This window comes from Gracilinanus agilis, chromosome 1 (genome assembly GCF_016433145.1).
Source record: "Gracilinanus agilis isolate LMUSP501 chromosome 1, AgileGrace, whole genome shotgun sequence".
In the NCBI taxonomy this organism is placed as follows: Eukaryota; Metazoa; Chordata; class Mammalia; order Didelphimorphia; family Didelphidae; genus Gracilinanus; species Gracilinanus agilis.
The window spans coordinates 738,009,495-738,021,940 of NC_058130.1; the positions used below are offsets into that span (position 1 = coordinate 738,009,495).

The 12,446-nt window shown below is 46.1% G+C and overlaps 1 protein-coding gene across 1 annotated transcript in view; it reads left to right on the forward strand.

The window, feature by feature from the left end:
• Nucleotides 1-5,338: 5,338 nt before the first annotated feature.
• Nucleotides 5,339-12,446, forward strand: part of LOC123232290 (tyrosine-protein kinase ZAP-70) — a 12,940-nt gene continuing 5,832 nt past the window's right edge. Inside the window, exons 1-8 of the mRNA XM_044658691.1 lie at nt 5,339-5,754; nt 6,000-6,160; nt 8,762-8,900; nt 9,149-9,236; nt 9,424-9,464; nt 9,704-9,749; nt 10,898-11,096; nt 12,024-12,230. Of these exons, the coding sequence (XP_044514626.1) occupies nt 5,353-5,754; nt 6,000-6,160; nt 8,762-8,900; nt 9,149-9,236; nt 9,424-9,464; nt 9,704-9,749; nt 10,898-11,096; nt 12,024-12,230 (1,283 nt within the window). The 5' untranslated portion in view covers nt 5,339-5,352. The remainder of the gene's footprint in view (nt 5,755-5,999; nt 6,161-8,761; nt 8,901-9,148; nt 9,237-9,423; nt 9,465-9,703; nt 9,750-10,897; nt 11,097-12,023; nt 12,231-12,446) is intronic.

Sequence of the window (12,446 nt, forward strand, 5' to 3'; positions counted from 1 at the left end):
CAAGTGCTTTGCCAGTGTTAAAGTGCAAGTTGATTATGGTGATGATATTGGTGGATGACAATAGCATCACCAAGTCACTGTACTTCTTTGGTCCTCAGTTTCTTCATCTGTAAAATGAGGAGAATATTACAGTTAGGGAATTTTGTGTCATATAAAGAGGCTGTTTGAGAGTCAGAAGAATTTAGATCTGATCTCTACCATGTTCTGGTTTTATAACCCTGGGAAGGCCACTAAGCCTCCCAAGTTTCCAGGAAACTTTTTGGAATTTAGAATTGGAGTTAAGAATTCCAAAGGAATATAGGGGGTTTCTTACCCATTTTGTGCTATGGACCCCTTGGGAAGTCATTTTGGTAAAGGCTAGGGACTCATCAGAATTATCTTTTCAAATGCATATAATGCACAGGATTTTATTTTATTTCATTTAAAAATTTTGATGACAAATTTCCACAAAAATTTTCTGAAGTTATGTGATTCATATTGTCTCCCTCCCTTCTTCCCTTCCCTCTCTTGGAGCTAGCAAGCAATTCAGTCTGGCTTATACATATATTATCATGCAAAACACATGCCCATATTAATCATTTTTGTAAGCGAATAATCTTATAGATAAAACCACCAAACATATACCCAAATAAACAAGTGATAAATCATGTTTTTCATCTGTATTCCTACTCCAATGGTTCTTTCTCTGGAGGTGGCAAACATTCTTTGTCATAAATCCTTCAGAATTGTCCTGGATCATTGTATTGCTGTTAGTAGCAAAGTCCATCACATTTGATTGTTCCACAATATTGCTGTTTCTGTGTACAATGTTCTCCTGGTTCTGCTTATTTCACTCTGCATCAGTCCATGTAGGTCTTTCCAGCTCTTCCTGAAATCATCGTATTCATCATTCCTTACAGCACAATAGTATTCCATCACTATTATATACCGCAATTTGTTCAGCCATTCCCCAACTGAGGGATATCCCTTTAGTTTCCAATTCTTTGCCACCACAAAAAGAATAGCTATAAATATTTTTAATATACAGGATTTTAAAGAAAACCAATTATATCAAAATAAAGGTGCAATTTCTCCCCATCCAAGTTCATGGACCCCCTAAAAGACTTCTCATCCAATTCCATTATCTTATGAAGATAACGGAAACTGAGTCCAGAAAGAATAAAGTATTTGCTCAATATCTTCCAACCACTAAGTCAGAGTCCAGCCTGACACGAATGAATAAAAGAGTAAATGAAAACTTATATTCCCTGAGCACTTAATCTGTGCCAATCACTGATAGATAGAAAGTCAAGTTGTTGATCAGCATTAGTGAAGGGAATTCTAAACTAGGAGGGCTCTCTAAACCAAAAAACCTGCAAACCTGATCCCCTATTCACTAAATTCTCTCATAGATCACAGAGCAATGAGGGAAACTATGTGCAAACGTTAAATTAATTGTGACAACTGCAAATTGAAGGGATACCCATCAATTAGCAAATGGCTAAACAAGTTGTGGCATATGATTGTGATTTAATACCACTGGGCTGTAAGAAATGATGAGCAGGTAAATTTTGGGAAAATATGGAAAGACCCACATGAAAGTATAAAGAGTGAAATTAACAGAACCAAGAGAACATTATATACAGCAACAAAAATATTGTTTGAAGAATGGCTTGTGTATGTCCACTTGCAGAGAAAGAACTGATAAATAGAAATAAGCAAGACATTATTTTATATATGCATATATATTTTTGTCAATATGATGCCTTCTCTAATGGGGGGAGGGTGGGAGGGAGAGAATTACCTCATTATTTTAATGTAACAAATAAATTTAAATAAAAGAAGTTAATAATAATAATAGCTACCATTTAAATGGTGCTTTAAAGTTTTCAAAGTGATTTCCAGATATTTAATCTTATCCTCATAAAAGCACTAGGAGGTAGGTGCTGTTATTACTTCTCCCCCATTTTATAGGTAAGGAAACTGAGGCAGGTATAGCTTAAGTTATTAGCCCACAGTCAGTCAGGGTCTGAAGCAGGATTCAAACTCAGGTCTTCCTTGACCCTTAAATCCCCTATTCTAGCCACTGCACAATCATATTATGACAGGGTCCCTGCCCTCAAGGACCCCCTGTTCTGAGGTCAGTAAGATATAATCAAATAATCAGCCTTCGGAATGGAAATGTAAACAGAAGACTAAGTCTGGAATTTGTTATGCTAGTTAAATAATTAATTTCCACTATGGAGAATAGACTAGAGATGTTGGGTTGGCAGCATGGCATGGTGGGGACTTGGAGTCAGGAGACTTTGATCGCAATCCTAGCTCAGAACACCTGCTAGCTGTGTGACTAATCCTGGGCAAAGTGGTTAGATAATGTAAGCCTTGTATGCTAGGCATACAGTAAGTATTTAATAAATGCTTGTTGCCTGTTTCCATCAATTTCCTTATTTGTAAAACAGAGATAATACTTGCATTATCTATCTTCCAGGGTTGTTCTGAGAAGTCAGCTATAGGAGCAGTTGGGTGGTTCAGTGTATAGAGAACCAGGCCTAGAATTGGGAGGTCCTGGGTTCAAATCTTGCCTTAGACACATCCTAGCTGTGTGCCCCTAGGCATGTCACTTCATCCTTGCTGCTCTTCTGTCTTAGGAATGATACTAAGAAGATAAGGGTTTAAAAAAAGAGAGAGAGAGAAGAAAGAAGGCGAGCTGTAGGGCTTGTTGGACCTCCTGCTTATTTTAATTCCCTTGAAGCAGAGGTGATGGCAATAGAGGTGGGAGATAATTGAGGGGGAGCCTGAGTGAAATGAGATGGGTAATGGTGGGAAGCAGACATAGTGGTGCCTACTGGTTTGGAGAGTGGATGAGGAAGCCTTTGAGGTTTACCAGCAGACCCGATCCGGATCTGCCAGGTGGGAGCTCAGAACATGATTAAGCATGTACAAGTGGTAGGTGGTTGCCCATGAAGGCCTCTATGGGTCCTCGGTTACAGGTAGCAATATGTGGGAGTGTAATTGGATGGCTGCCTGGAAATGGTGAGTTGGGAACTGGATTAGAGAGATGGTTGATGGGATGGACCCAAATGGGGAAGAGCGCTAGGCATTTCCAGTGTGGAAAATCTTAGGAGCCAAAGCCCAGAGTTTGGAATAAATACAGTTTGGACAGTACCTGGCACACAGGAAACGATAAATGCTTCATGACTGACTGGTTGGCTGTTTGGAATGACGGGGTGGGGAGTAGGAGGGATATGGAGAAGGCAGGATCCTTGATGAGGGGGTATGGAGTACAGAGGAAGTAGGAGGAGTTTGAATCTAATCTGGAATTTTTCTCTTAGTCTTCTCTCACTCCCTCCTCCTCAAGGGATCCAAAGAACAAGGACAGAAAGCTGGAAAGGACCCCAGGGAGCCTTTAGGTAGTTCTCTCATGGCTATAGGGACAAACTTAAAACACTAAGGGCCATTACAGTCGGGCTCAGGGAGCCTCTCGTCTCTCTGTCCAATTCCTCCAAGCCTAGGCTGAGTTTTCTTGGGTCACAGAGCCTTCAGTTCCCTTTCACTAAGGACTCCTTTTGCCCATCTTGGTCCCTCTAATTCTTCCCTTCCCACTCTGATCTCTATTCTGTCTCTCTCTTTCTTGCCTCCTCCTCCTTTTCCTCCAACTCATCTCCTTTCTCTTTTCTTCCCTCTGCTTCTTTCTCTCCATCTTTCTTTCCTTCTTTCATCTTTGTTCTCTCTTTCTCTTCCTCCCTCCTTACTACCTCTTCCTCCTCCTCCTCCTCCTCTACCCCTCTCCCCCGCCTCCTAACACCCTCCTCCTCCATCCTTCTTGCTCTGCCCTCAAGGCACTCCTCCCTCTCTCCATCTGGGCTCCAGCCCCACTCCAGTCCCTCCAGCCTGGCCAGATTGGAGGCCCCAGGCGCCTCCTGGGGAAGGGGCTTGACAAGCACTGCTGACAATTTCCTGCCACAGTATCCGGCCACTAGTCCTGCTGAGACTGTGGGCCCCCTCCCCTGCCCTCCACTCCCCAACTCCTCCCTCCTCTTCCGGCCTCCCTCCTCCCCTTCCCTCCCACCGCTTCCTTTCTCCTTCCTGCCTCCCCCAGTTTCCTCCCCTTCAGCCCCTCCTCTCATTCCTCTCTCATCTCTTCTCCCTCTTTTCTTCTCTCATCCCTGCCATCATCAATCAAATCTTTCAACAGACCTTTCCTGAGCCCTGGCTGTGTGTCAGGCCATATCCATGGGGGCTTCAGGGAAGCAACCGAGCTGTAGTGGGGACACCCCTGGGGTCCAATCGGCTTCTCAGGGGCTGATTCCCTACTTTGTTCCCCACTCATTCGGTTGTCTTGGGCTATTCCTTTCTACCCTGGGCCTCAGTTTCTTCCCCTCTGAAATGGGGTGACTAATCTCCCCTCTCTGCTTGGCATGCCCCCGCGTTGCTGTGGAGGATGTGAAGGTGATTACAAAGCATGACAGGAGGTGTAACTTGTGAAGGGGAGCTCAGCTCGAATAGGGCATATCCTCACCACACCTGGAAAATTGGGTTCAAGTCGGGAAACAGGATTTTAGGGAAGGCAGTTTGAGTTTCACACAGAAAAGGATCAGTTGAAAGAACTGGAGATGTTTGCTCTGCAGAAAAGAAGCCTTGAAGGGGTTATGGGGGGAAAATGTGGTAGCTTCCTTCAAGTATTTGAGAGGTAACACCAATAGATGGAAGGTGGAAGGAATCAGATTTCAGCTCAGTGTAAATAATTTTCCCAAGAAAGGGCAGCTAGGTGGCACAGTGGGTAGAGTGCCAGCCTGAAGTCAGGAAAAGGCTTATCTCCTTGAGTTCAAATTTGGCCTCAAGACACTTACTAGCTGTGTGACCCTGGACAAGTCACTTTACCCTGTTTGCCCAATTTTCCTCCTCTGTCAAATGAGCTGGAGGAAGAATGGCAAACCACTCCAGTATCTTTACCAAGAAACCCCCCCCCCCCAAAGGGGCCTTGAGGAGTGGGACACGGCTGATTGGACAACAAGAAAAAGAGCCTAAGTCCAAAAGTGGAATGGTCTGCCTAGGGAGGCCAGCACTGGGTTTTTTCTTAGGAAGTATTTTATCTGGGGAGAAAGGGCACCTGAGATGCTGATTCTAGTGTTGATGGCCTGTGAGGTCCTTCTCTTCCAGCTCTGAAATTTTGAGACTGGAGAAGGCTGGGCCAGCCTTGGGGCAGGATACTGGAATAGCTAGGAAAGAGGGCTAAAAGGAGCTAAGGATGGAGCCTGAGCTGGGCTAACTGGGGCATAGATGGGCAAGGCTGGGAGGCCAGGATGGGTTCAGAGGCTGATGAAACTTGCCTGGACTCCCTCCATACTAGGTGGTGGCCCCGGGGAGTCCACAATGCCAGATGCAGCTGCCCACCTACCCTTCTTCTATGGGAGCATCTCCAGGGCTGAGGCAGAGGAGCACCTCAAACTGGCAGGCATGGCAGATGGGCTCTTCCTGCTGCGCCAGTGCCTGCGCAGCCTGGGCGGCTACGTGCTCTCGCTGGTGTATAACGTGACCTTCCACCATTACCCCATTGAACGTCAGCTGAATGGTACCTACGCCATCGCAGGAGGCAAGCCCCACTGCGGCCCGGCTGAGCTCTGTGAATTCTACTCCAAGGATGCTGATGGCCTCCCCTGTCCTCTGCGCAAGCCTTGCAACAGACCCAGTGGCATGGAGCCCCAGCCAGGGGTCTTCGACAGTCTTCGGGATAGTATGGTTCGAGACTACGTGCGCCAGACCTGGAAACTAGAGGTGTGGCCCAGGCGGGGGACCGGGGCAGCGGGGGGGGGGTGCCTCAGAAGACTGGCCCAGAGGGGCCACCTAGAGTGGGGTGGTGGCTGCCCCTGAGGAAGTTACCCCTCAGAGCTTCAGGTTTTCTCTCCCAGATCTCCCTGCCCTAGCTCCCTTTCAGGGTGCCTTTGTAAACCTTAAAGCCTCGCAGAAATGGGGGCTGTTATTCTTCCTCATGAGAGCACCCTGACCCTTTCCCTCCCCAGGGGGAAGCCTTGGAGCAGGCCATCATCAGCCAGGCCCCCCAGGTGGAGAAGCTTATTGCCACGACAGCCCACGAGCGGATGCCTTGGTACCACAACTCCATCTCCAGAGAGGAAGCTGAGCGCAAGCTCTACTCAGGCGCTCAGCATGATGGCAAGTTCTTGTAAGTGCAGTGAGCTGGGTGTGTGTGTGTGTGTGTGTGTGTGTGTGTGTGTGTGTGTGTGTGTGTCACTCATAGGTGACACATTAGTGTCTCCATGTGACAGGGGCTATTTGAGCAAACAGATGAGTTTTGCCACTATGGAGATGGTTTTCTGCTGGAAGGAACCCTGGCATCCTCGCTTTCTTGGGGCACTTGCTGGGGCACTGCTAGGCACAGGCTTTGGAATCTGGAATGGACATGTATTGGTGGCTAAGTCAGTAAACACTTATTAAGCACCTACTAGGTGCTGGGTGCTAAGGGGACTGCTGTATGCACATGGTAAGCCACAGGACCTTTGGCCAAAGCTCCCACCTCCAAGGCTGCCTGGCAGGAGGCGACCCCCCTTTTTTTTCCTACAGGAAAATTAAAAAGCTACCTTCTAACTGAGAGAGAGACAGAGATATCAAACATGCTTCTTAAAAGTGTTTTAAAATAGCCTTGTGTTAGGTGTTGTAAGATTAAAAATGAATATACAATATCTCCAAATGTTCTATTTAATAAGTTAAATATTCTATTTCATTAAATATTCCATTTAATTAAATAATAAGTTAAATATTCTATTTAACTAAATAAAAAGCTAGGTAAAAAGGGTGCTAACCCAGCCATGGTTGCAAGAGAAGAGAGTCAAGGCGGGGTTACACACAACTCTGTACAAACAACGTAAGTGTGCAACTGGGGGACGAAAAGGAAAAGAATTCTGGGAGATGAAGTCCAAGAGTTCAAGATTTTCTAATTACACAGTATTTTGTCCCTGGCTCATACAAGGGCATCAATCCCTCTTGCCTCACCATTCCTGACTACCTTCATGGCCCCTGAAGACCCTACTGGGGCCCAAATCGAATCCTAAACTTTATGTTAAAAGGATGGGTCCCTTCAAAGAACCAAGGACCTAACTGTGCCAGCTGATGCAAAAGTTTTATTTATTTACTTTAAAATATAAATTTTCACCCTTTATCTATTTTCTTTGCTTTATGAATAATAAAAAAAGACAGCATCAATGGACCTGGCTTAGTCCTTCAAGGTATTCTTTTTTTTTTAAACTCTTACCTTCTGTCTTAGAGCAGTAAAGGCTAGCCAGTGAGGGTTAAGGGACTTGCCCAGGATCATGCAGCTAGGAAGTATCTTTTATTTTCACAAATTTTATTTTTTACTTATCATTATATTTATTCTTTTAATCAATTGTTATTTAATAATATTCATTAGAGTATTGATATTACAATTAATCTAATAATTATATTATAACATTAATGTTAAAACATCAAATTATAAATGAAATTTTAAATAAAAAATAATGAATATCATCTATTAAATATTATATATTTACTCAATTTTAGCCCAGGTCGGTCTCCAGGCCTGGTTCTATATCTACTGAGCCACCTAGCTGCTCCTCCCCCACCCCCATTCAGGGTGCTCCTAAATTCTGGTCCTTCTGGCAAAGTTTTATGTTGTGAATGTGCTGTTTACAGGTGATCAATGAGTGTCTTTGTAGGTAACCATGAAATCACCAAGTGTGATTGCTTATGCGCTCATATGTTTGCTTGTGTGAGTGTGTCTGTGTCCTGTGGTGTGTATTTGTGCCAGCTTGTGGGCAGGAGTGAATGGTTTTCTTTGAAAGGAGGTGTTGAGTCCCAGTTTGGCCCATGTGCTCATCTGTATGTTTGCTTCTGCTAAGAGTATGGGAAGTATATTGGCCCGTCCTTGTGTTTACCTGGAAGTGTGAGGTTGCTGTATTTGCCAGCCATTTGGGAGATCCTCTGGAGACTGGAAGTGGTACTGGAGTCAGAGGACCTGGCCTCAAGTCCCGTCTTCGAGGTGTATCCTTGGGCTGGTCACTTTCTCTTCAGGGGCCTCAGTTTCCCTCTCAGTAAATTGAGGAGGTTGAACCAGGTGGGACCTCTGAAGCCCCTTCTAGTTCTAAATGTGCGATGCTGTGATCCATTGAGAGAACAGAGGCAAGACTATGGGGCTCCCCACCTTCTCTCCCTGCCTGCTTCTACCAGGACACAGTAGGTTGGGTCGGGGGCTCCTATTCCCACTGAGGCACTGGGCATCCACTGGCCACATCGATTTCTCCCTCCTCCAGGGAGAAGTCCTCAGTCATAGCAGTAAATAAATTAATTAAGAATGGGTACCACAGTGGAGAGCATCATGCTTGGAGTCAGAAGGACTTGAACTCAAATCCTAGTTGTGTGACTCTGGGCAAGTCACTTCACTCCATTTACCTGGCCCTTCCTCCCTTGCTGTTCTTCTGTCTTAGAATTAATACTAAAACAGAAGGTATGAGTTTGGGGGGGGAAAGAATCGGAGGGCTGGGATTCAGATTCTGCCTCTTTTCATTATTCTTCCTCTGTGAACTTGGGCAAACAACTTAGCTGAGCCTCAGTTTCCATCAATTGTAAAATTGTGTATGTGTGTGTGTGTGTGGGTTTAGGTGATTTCTGTGGTCCCTTCCAATTCTGTCTGTGATCTTGGCATAGGCAGGCCATGGTGTGCTTTGGGGACATCCTGATAAGCCCAGGGACTACGAGACTTCTTGTTTTCCTTCTCCATCACCTGCTGTAGGCTTAGACCCAGGAAGGAAAATGGGAGCTATGCTTTGTCCCTCATCTATGGCAAGACCGTCTACCACTACCTCATCAACCAGGACAAGTCTGGCAAGTACTGTATTCCTGAGGGCACCAAGTTTGACACCCTGTGGCAGGTAAGCAGCCCAAGCCCATTCCCATTCCACCTCCCCTCCTCTCTACTGTTGCTGTGCAATTACCCAGACTCCTAGCCTCCCATTTATAGCCATTCCCCACTCTCCTCTCCTCACCTTTCTATCCCATTGAGGAGACTCTGAGGAGGGGGCCTGGTCCTGTCCCTTCTACCAGCACTGGGGGGGCAACTCTAGTTGGGGTTTGAGCCCTTCTAGGCTTGATGCCTCTGCCTTCCCCCTCTCCCCTCCAGCTGGTAGAATACCTGAAGCTGAAGTCAGATGGGCTTATCTACTGTCTAAAGGAGATTTGTCCTAATGCCAGCGCTTCTACTGCTTCTGGTAAGGGAACTTAGGGCTGGGGCTGGCTTTGGAGCTAGGAGTGGGGTGAGGGCTCCGAGCTGGGCTAACGTGTGGGGTACGGCACCCATTATGAGCTGAGGGCTGGATCAGAGGAGGCAGGACATTTCTTTGGTCTCTCCAAGGCACTTCATTGGCCCTCTTTGTCCCAACCCAACTCTTTTTCCAGTGACTGCAGCTCCCACACTCCCTGTTCATCCCTCCATGCCTGTGAGTCTGGGTCCTGGGGTTGGGGAGGCAGGAACTTGGTCCCTGGGAGGTCTTTGGGGATGGGTGTCCTCAGACTAGGAGCCAGAACCCCAGCCTGTCCTCCCAGCATCCTGCTGCTCCTGAACTGTTCTTTAGGGAACTGGGATGGGTGGGTGGGCCTGGGGAAGGGCATTCATAGATGTAGGACGCCAAGTTCAAGCTCCCCAGGAAGACCAACCTCATGTCCCTCTGATTCTCAGAGAAGAAATGACACCTTCAACTCTGATGGATACACCCCTGAGCCAGGTGAGTGTTGGGCTCAGAGAAAAGCAAGGGATTCCTACTTTCTGTAAACCCCTTGGAGGAGAGCTTTGGGGAACCATCTTCCAGCAGCTGAAGGAAGGGTTGCCCTCAGGAAGAGAGGCTAGAATTGTCCTGACAGGCATGAGAGGGGGCTGGAGTACGGGGCAAATTACAGAGAGTCAAGTTTAGCCTCCTTAGAAGGAAAAGTGTCCTAACAATCATACCCCACATGGAAAAGGCTGCCATGGCACGTGGTGAGTTCTTTATCCCTATTGGTCTTCAAGCCAAGGCTAGTTTAGCCCTTGTTACAGATGTCGTAGGTGGGGGTGTGGAATTCCTGCTCAAGTTCATGGTGGATTAGATCAGGGGTTCTCTAATGAGTGCGTATTCTGGACCCCTTAGGCCATCGGTCTGGTGGAGCCAATAAACTCCCTCTCAGAATCATATTTTTAAATGCAAAAAAACAAAATACATAAAATTAACAAAGGAAACCAATCCTATTGAAATATGCTTACCAGAATATGAATAGAGCAAGTTTACAGAGCTCAGGTCAAGAACCCCAGGCCTAGAACCTTTGGAGGTCCCTTCCAGATTGGAAAGTTTGTGGTTGGGCACAGGTTTCTGTTTTTAACCTTTACCTTTTGTCTTAGTGTCAATTAAAAAATGAACTAACTTCTACCTTGGAATCAATACTAAGTATTGCTTTCAAGGCAGAAAAGCAATAAGGGCTAGGCAATTGGGGTTAAGTGACTTGTCCAGGGTCACCCAGCTAGGAAGTTTCTGAGGTCACATTTGAACCCAGGACCTTTCATCTCTAGGCCTGGCTCTCAATCCATAGAATCCCCTAGCTGCCCCCTTAAAATCAATCCTAAGACGGAAGAGTGGTAAGGGCTAGGCAACTGTAGCTAAGTAACTTGTCCCAGGGCCACACAGCCAGGACGTGTCTGAGGTCTTAAAGTGTCCAAAGAGAGTAGCTGAGAAGTCAGAATCCCCAGAGGGGCCAGAGGCATAGTAGTGGTCTTCCTAGCAATAACTGATTGGTACATGCCAAACCCACGCATGTCACGGCAACCTCGGGTAGGGAAGGAGTACTGAGCCTGAGCCTGGGGTACTGAGAAGCATCTCTTCTCTTCTCTTCCTTGTCTGGGCAGGGCGTCTGGTCAACAATCAAGGCGAAAAGTCTCGAGTCCTTCCCATGGACACCAGCGTGTATGAGAGCCCCTATAGTGACCCCGAGGAGCTCAAGGATAAGAAACTCTTCCTGAAGAGAGAGAATCTGATGATAGATGAGGTGGAGCTGGGCTCAGGCAACTTTGGCTGTGTCCGAAAGGGAGTCTACAAGATGAGAAAGTAAGAAGAGGCCCAGGGCAGGGTTATAATTTCTTGCTGTTATTGGTTAGTCATATCTGATTCTTCATGAACCCCCTTCTCCAGCTCATTTTACAGATGAGGAAACTGAAGCAAACAGGGCTAAGTGGCTTGCCCAGGGTCACCCAGCTTGTAAGTGTCCAAGGCCCGTTTGAACTCAGGAAGATGAGTCTTCCTGACTCTAAGCTTGACTTTTTATCCACTGTATCACCTAGCTGCTTCTATAGGTTATAATTTGAAAGCTAGAAGGGACCTCAAAGGCCATTTGATAGACCAGCCTCTTCTCATGATATTGTTTTATAGAAAATTCAAGTGATTTATCCACGATCACATTGGCAGTAAGTAAAAAAGTTCGTATTTGAACTTAGATCCTCCAATGCCAGAGCCAGTACTCTTGAGGGGCATTTAGGTGGTGCAGTGGATAGAGCACTGGACCTGAAGTCTCTGCCTCAGTTTTCTCAGCTCTAAAATGGGGATAATAATAGATATCACCAATCTGATAGGGTTGTTGTGAGGAAGAAATGAAATAATATTTGTTAAGTACTTAGTACAGTGTCTGGCACATAGTAGATGCTTAATAAATGCTCATTTCCCTCCCTTCCATTCTCCTCTTTCCATTACACCATGTTGGATCATGAAGGGTAGGCAGTCCAAATCTGTGATGAGTGTATGAAAACCAAGAAACTTGAATTGAAGTCTGTTGGTTTTGCCTTTGATTGATGTGACCTTGGGAAAATCTCTTCCCCTTTTCTGAATTTCAGTTTCCTTCTTTATACAATGAGAAGATTGAACTAGAATCTGTTCTATTTGAGGGCCCTAATGGTGGTGGAGGCTAGAGAGGGAGGATGGAGTCTGATGGGAAGTCTGGCAGGTGACAGGACCAGAACATTCTCTATGTGTTCTTCGCAGAAAGCAGATTGATGTGGCCATTAAGGTGCTTAAGAGCACCAATGAGAAGGCAGAGAAAGAAGAGATGATGAAGGAGGCCCACATCATGCACCAGCTGGACAACCCTTACATTGTACGGATCATTGGTGTGTGCAAGGCTGAGGCTCTTATGCTGGTCATGGAAATGGCCATTGGAGGACCCCTGAACAAGTTCCTGTCCTCCAAGAGGTAAGCAGGGATGGGGAGGTAGGGTTAGGAGTGTGTGTGTAGTACATACACATACACACTCCCTCCTATGAATACACCCTCTGGTGCTCACACTTGTAATAAAAACTTCTCTCATTTCTCTAGCAAGCCATTCCTTCCTTCCTTTCTTCCTTCTTTCCTTCCATCCATCCTCTCTCTCTCTCTCTCTCTCTCTCTCTCTCTCTCTCTCTCTCTCTC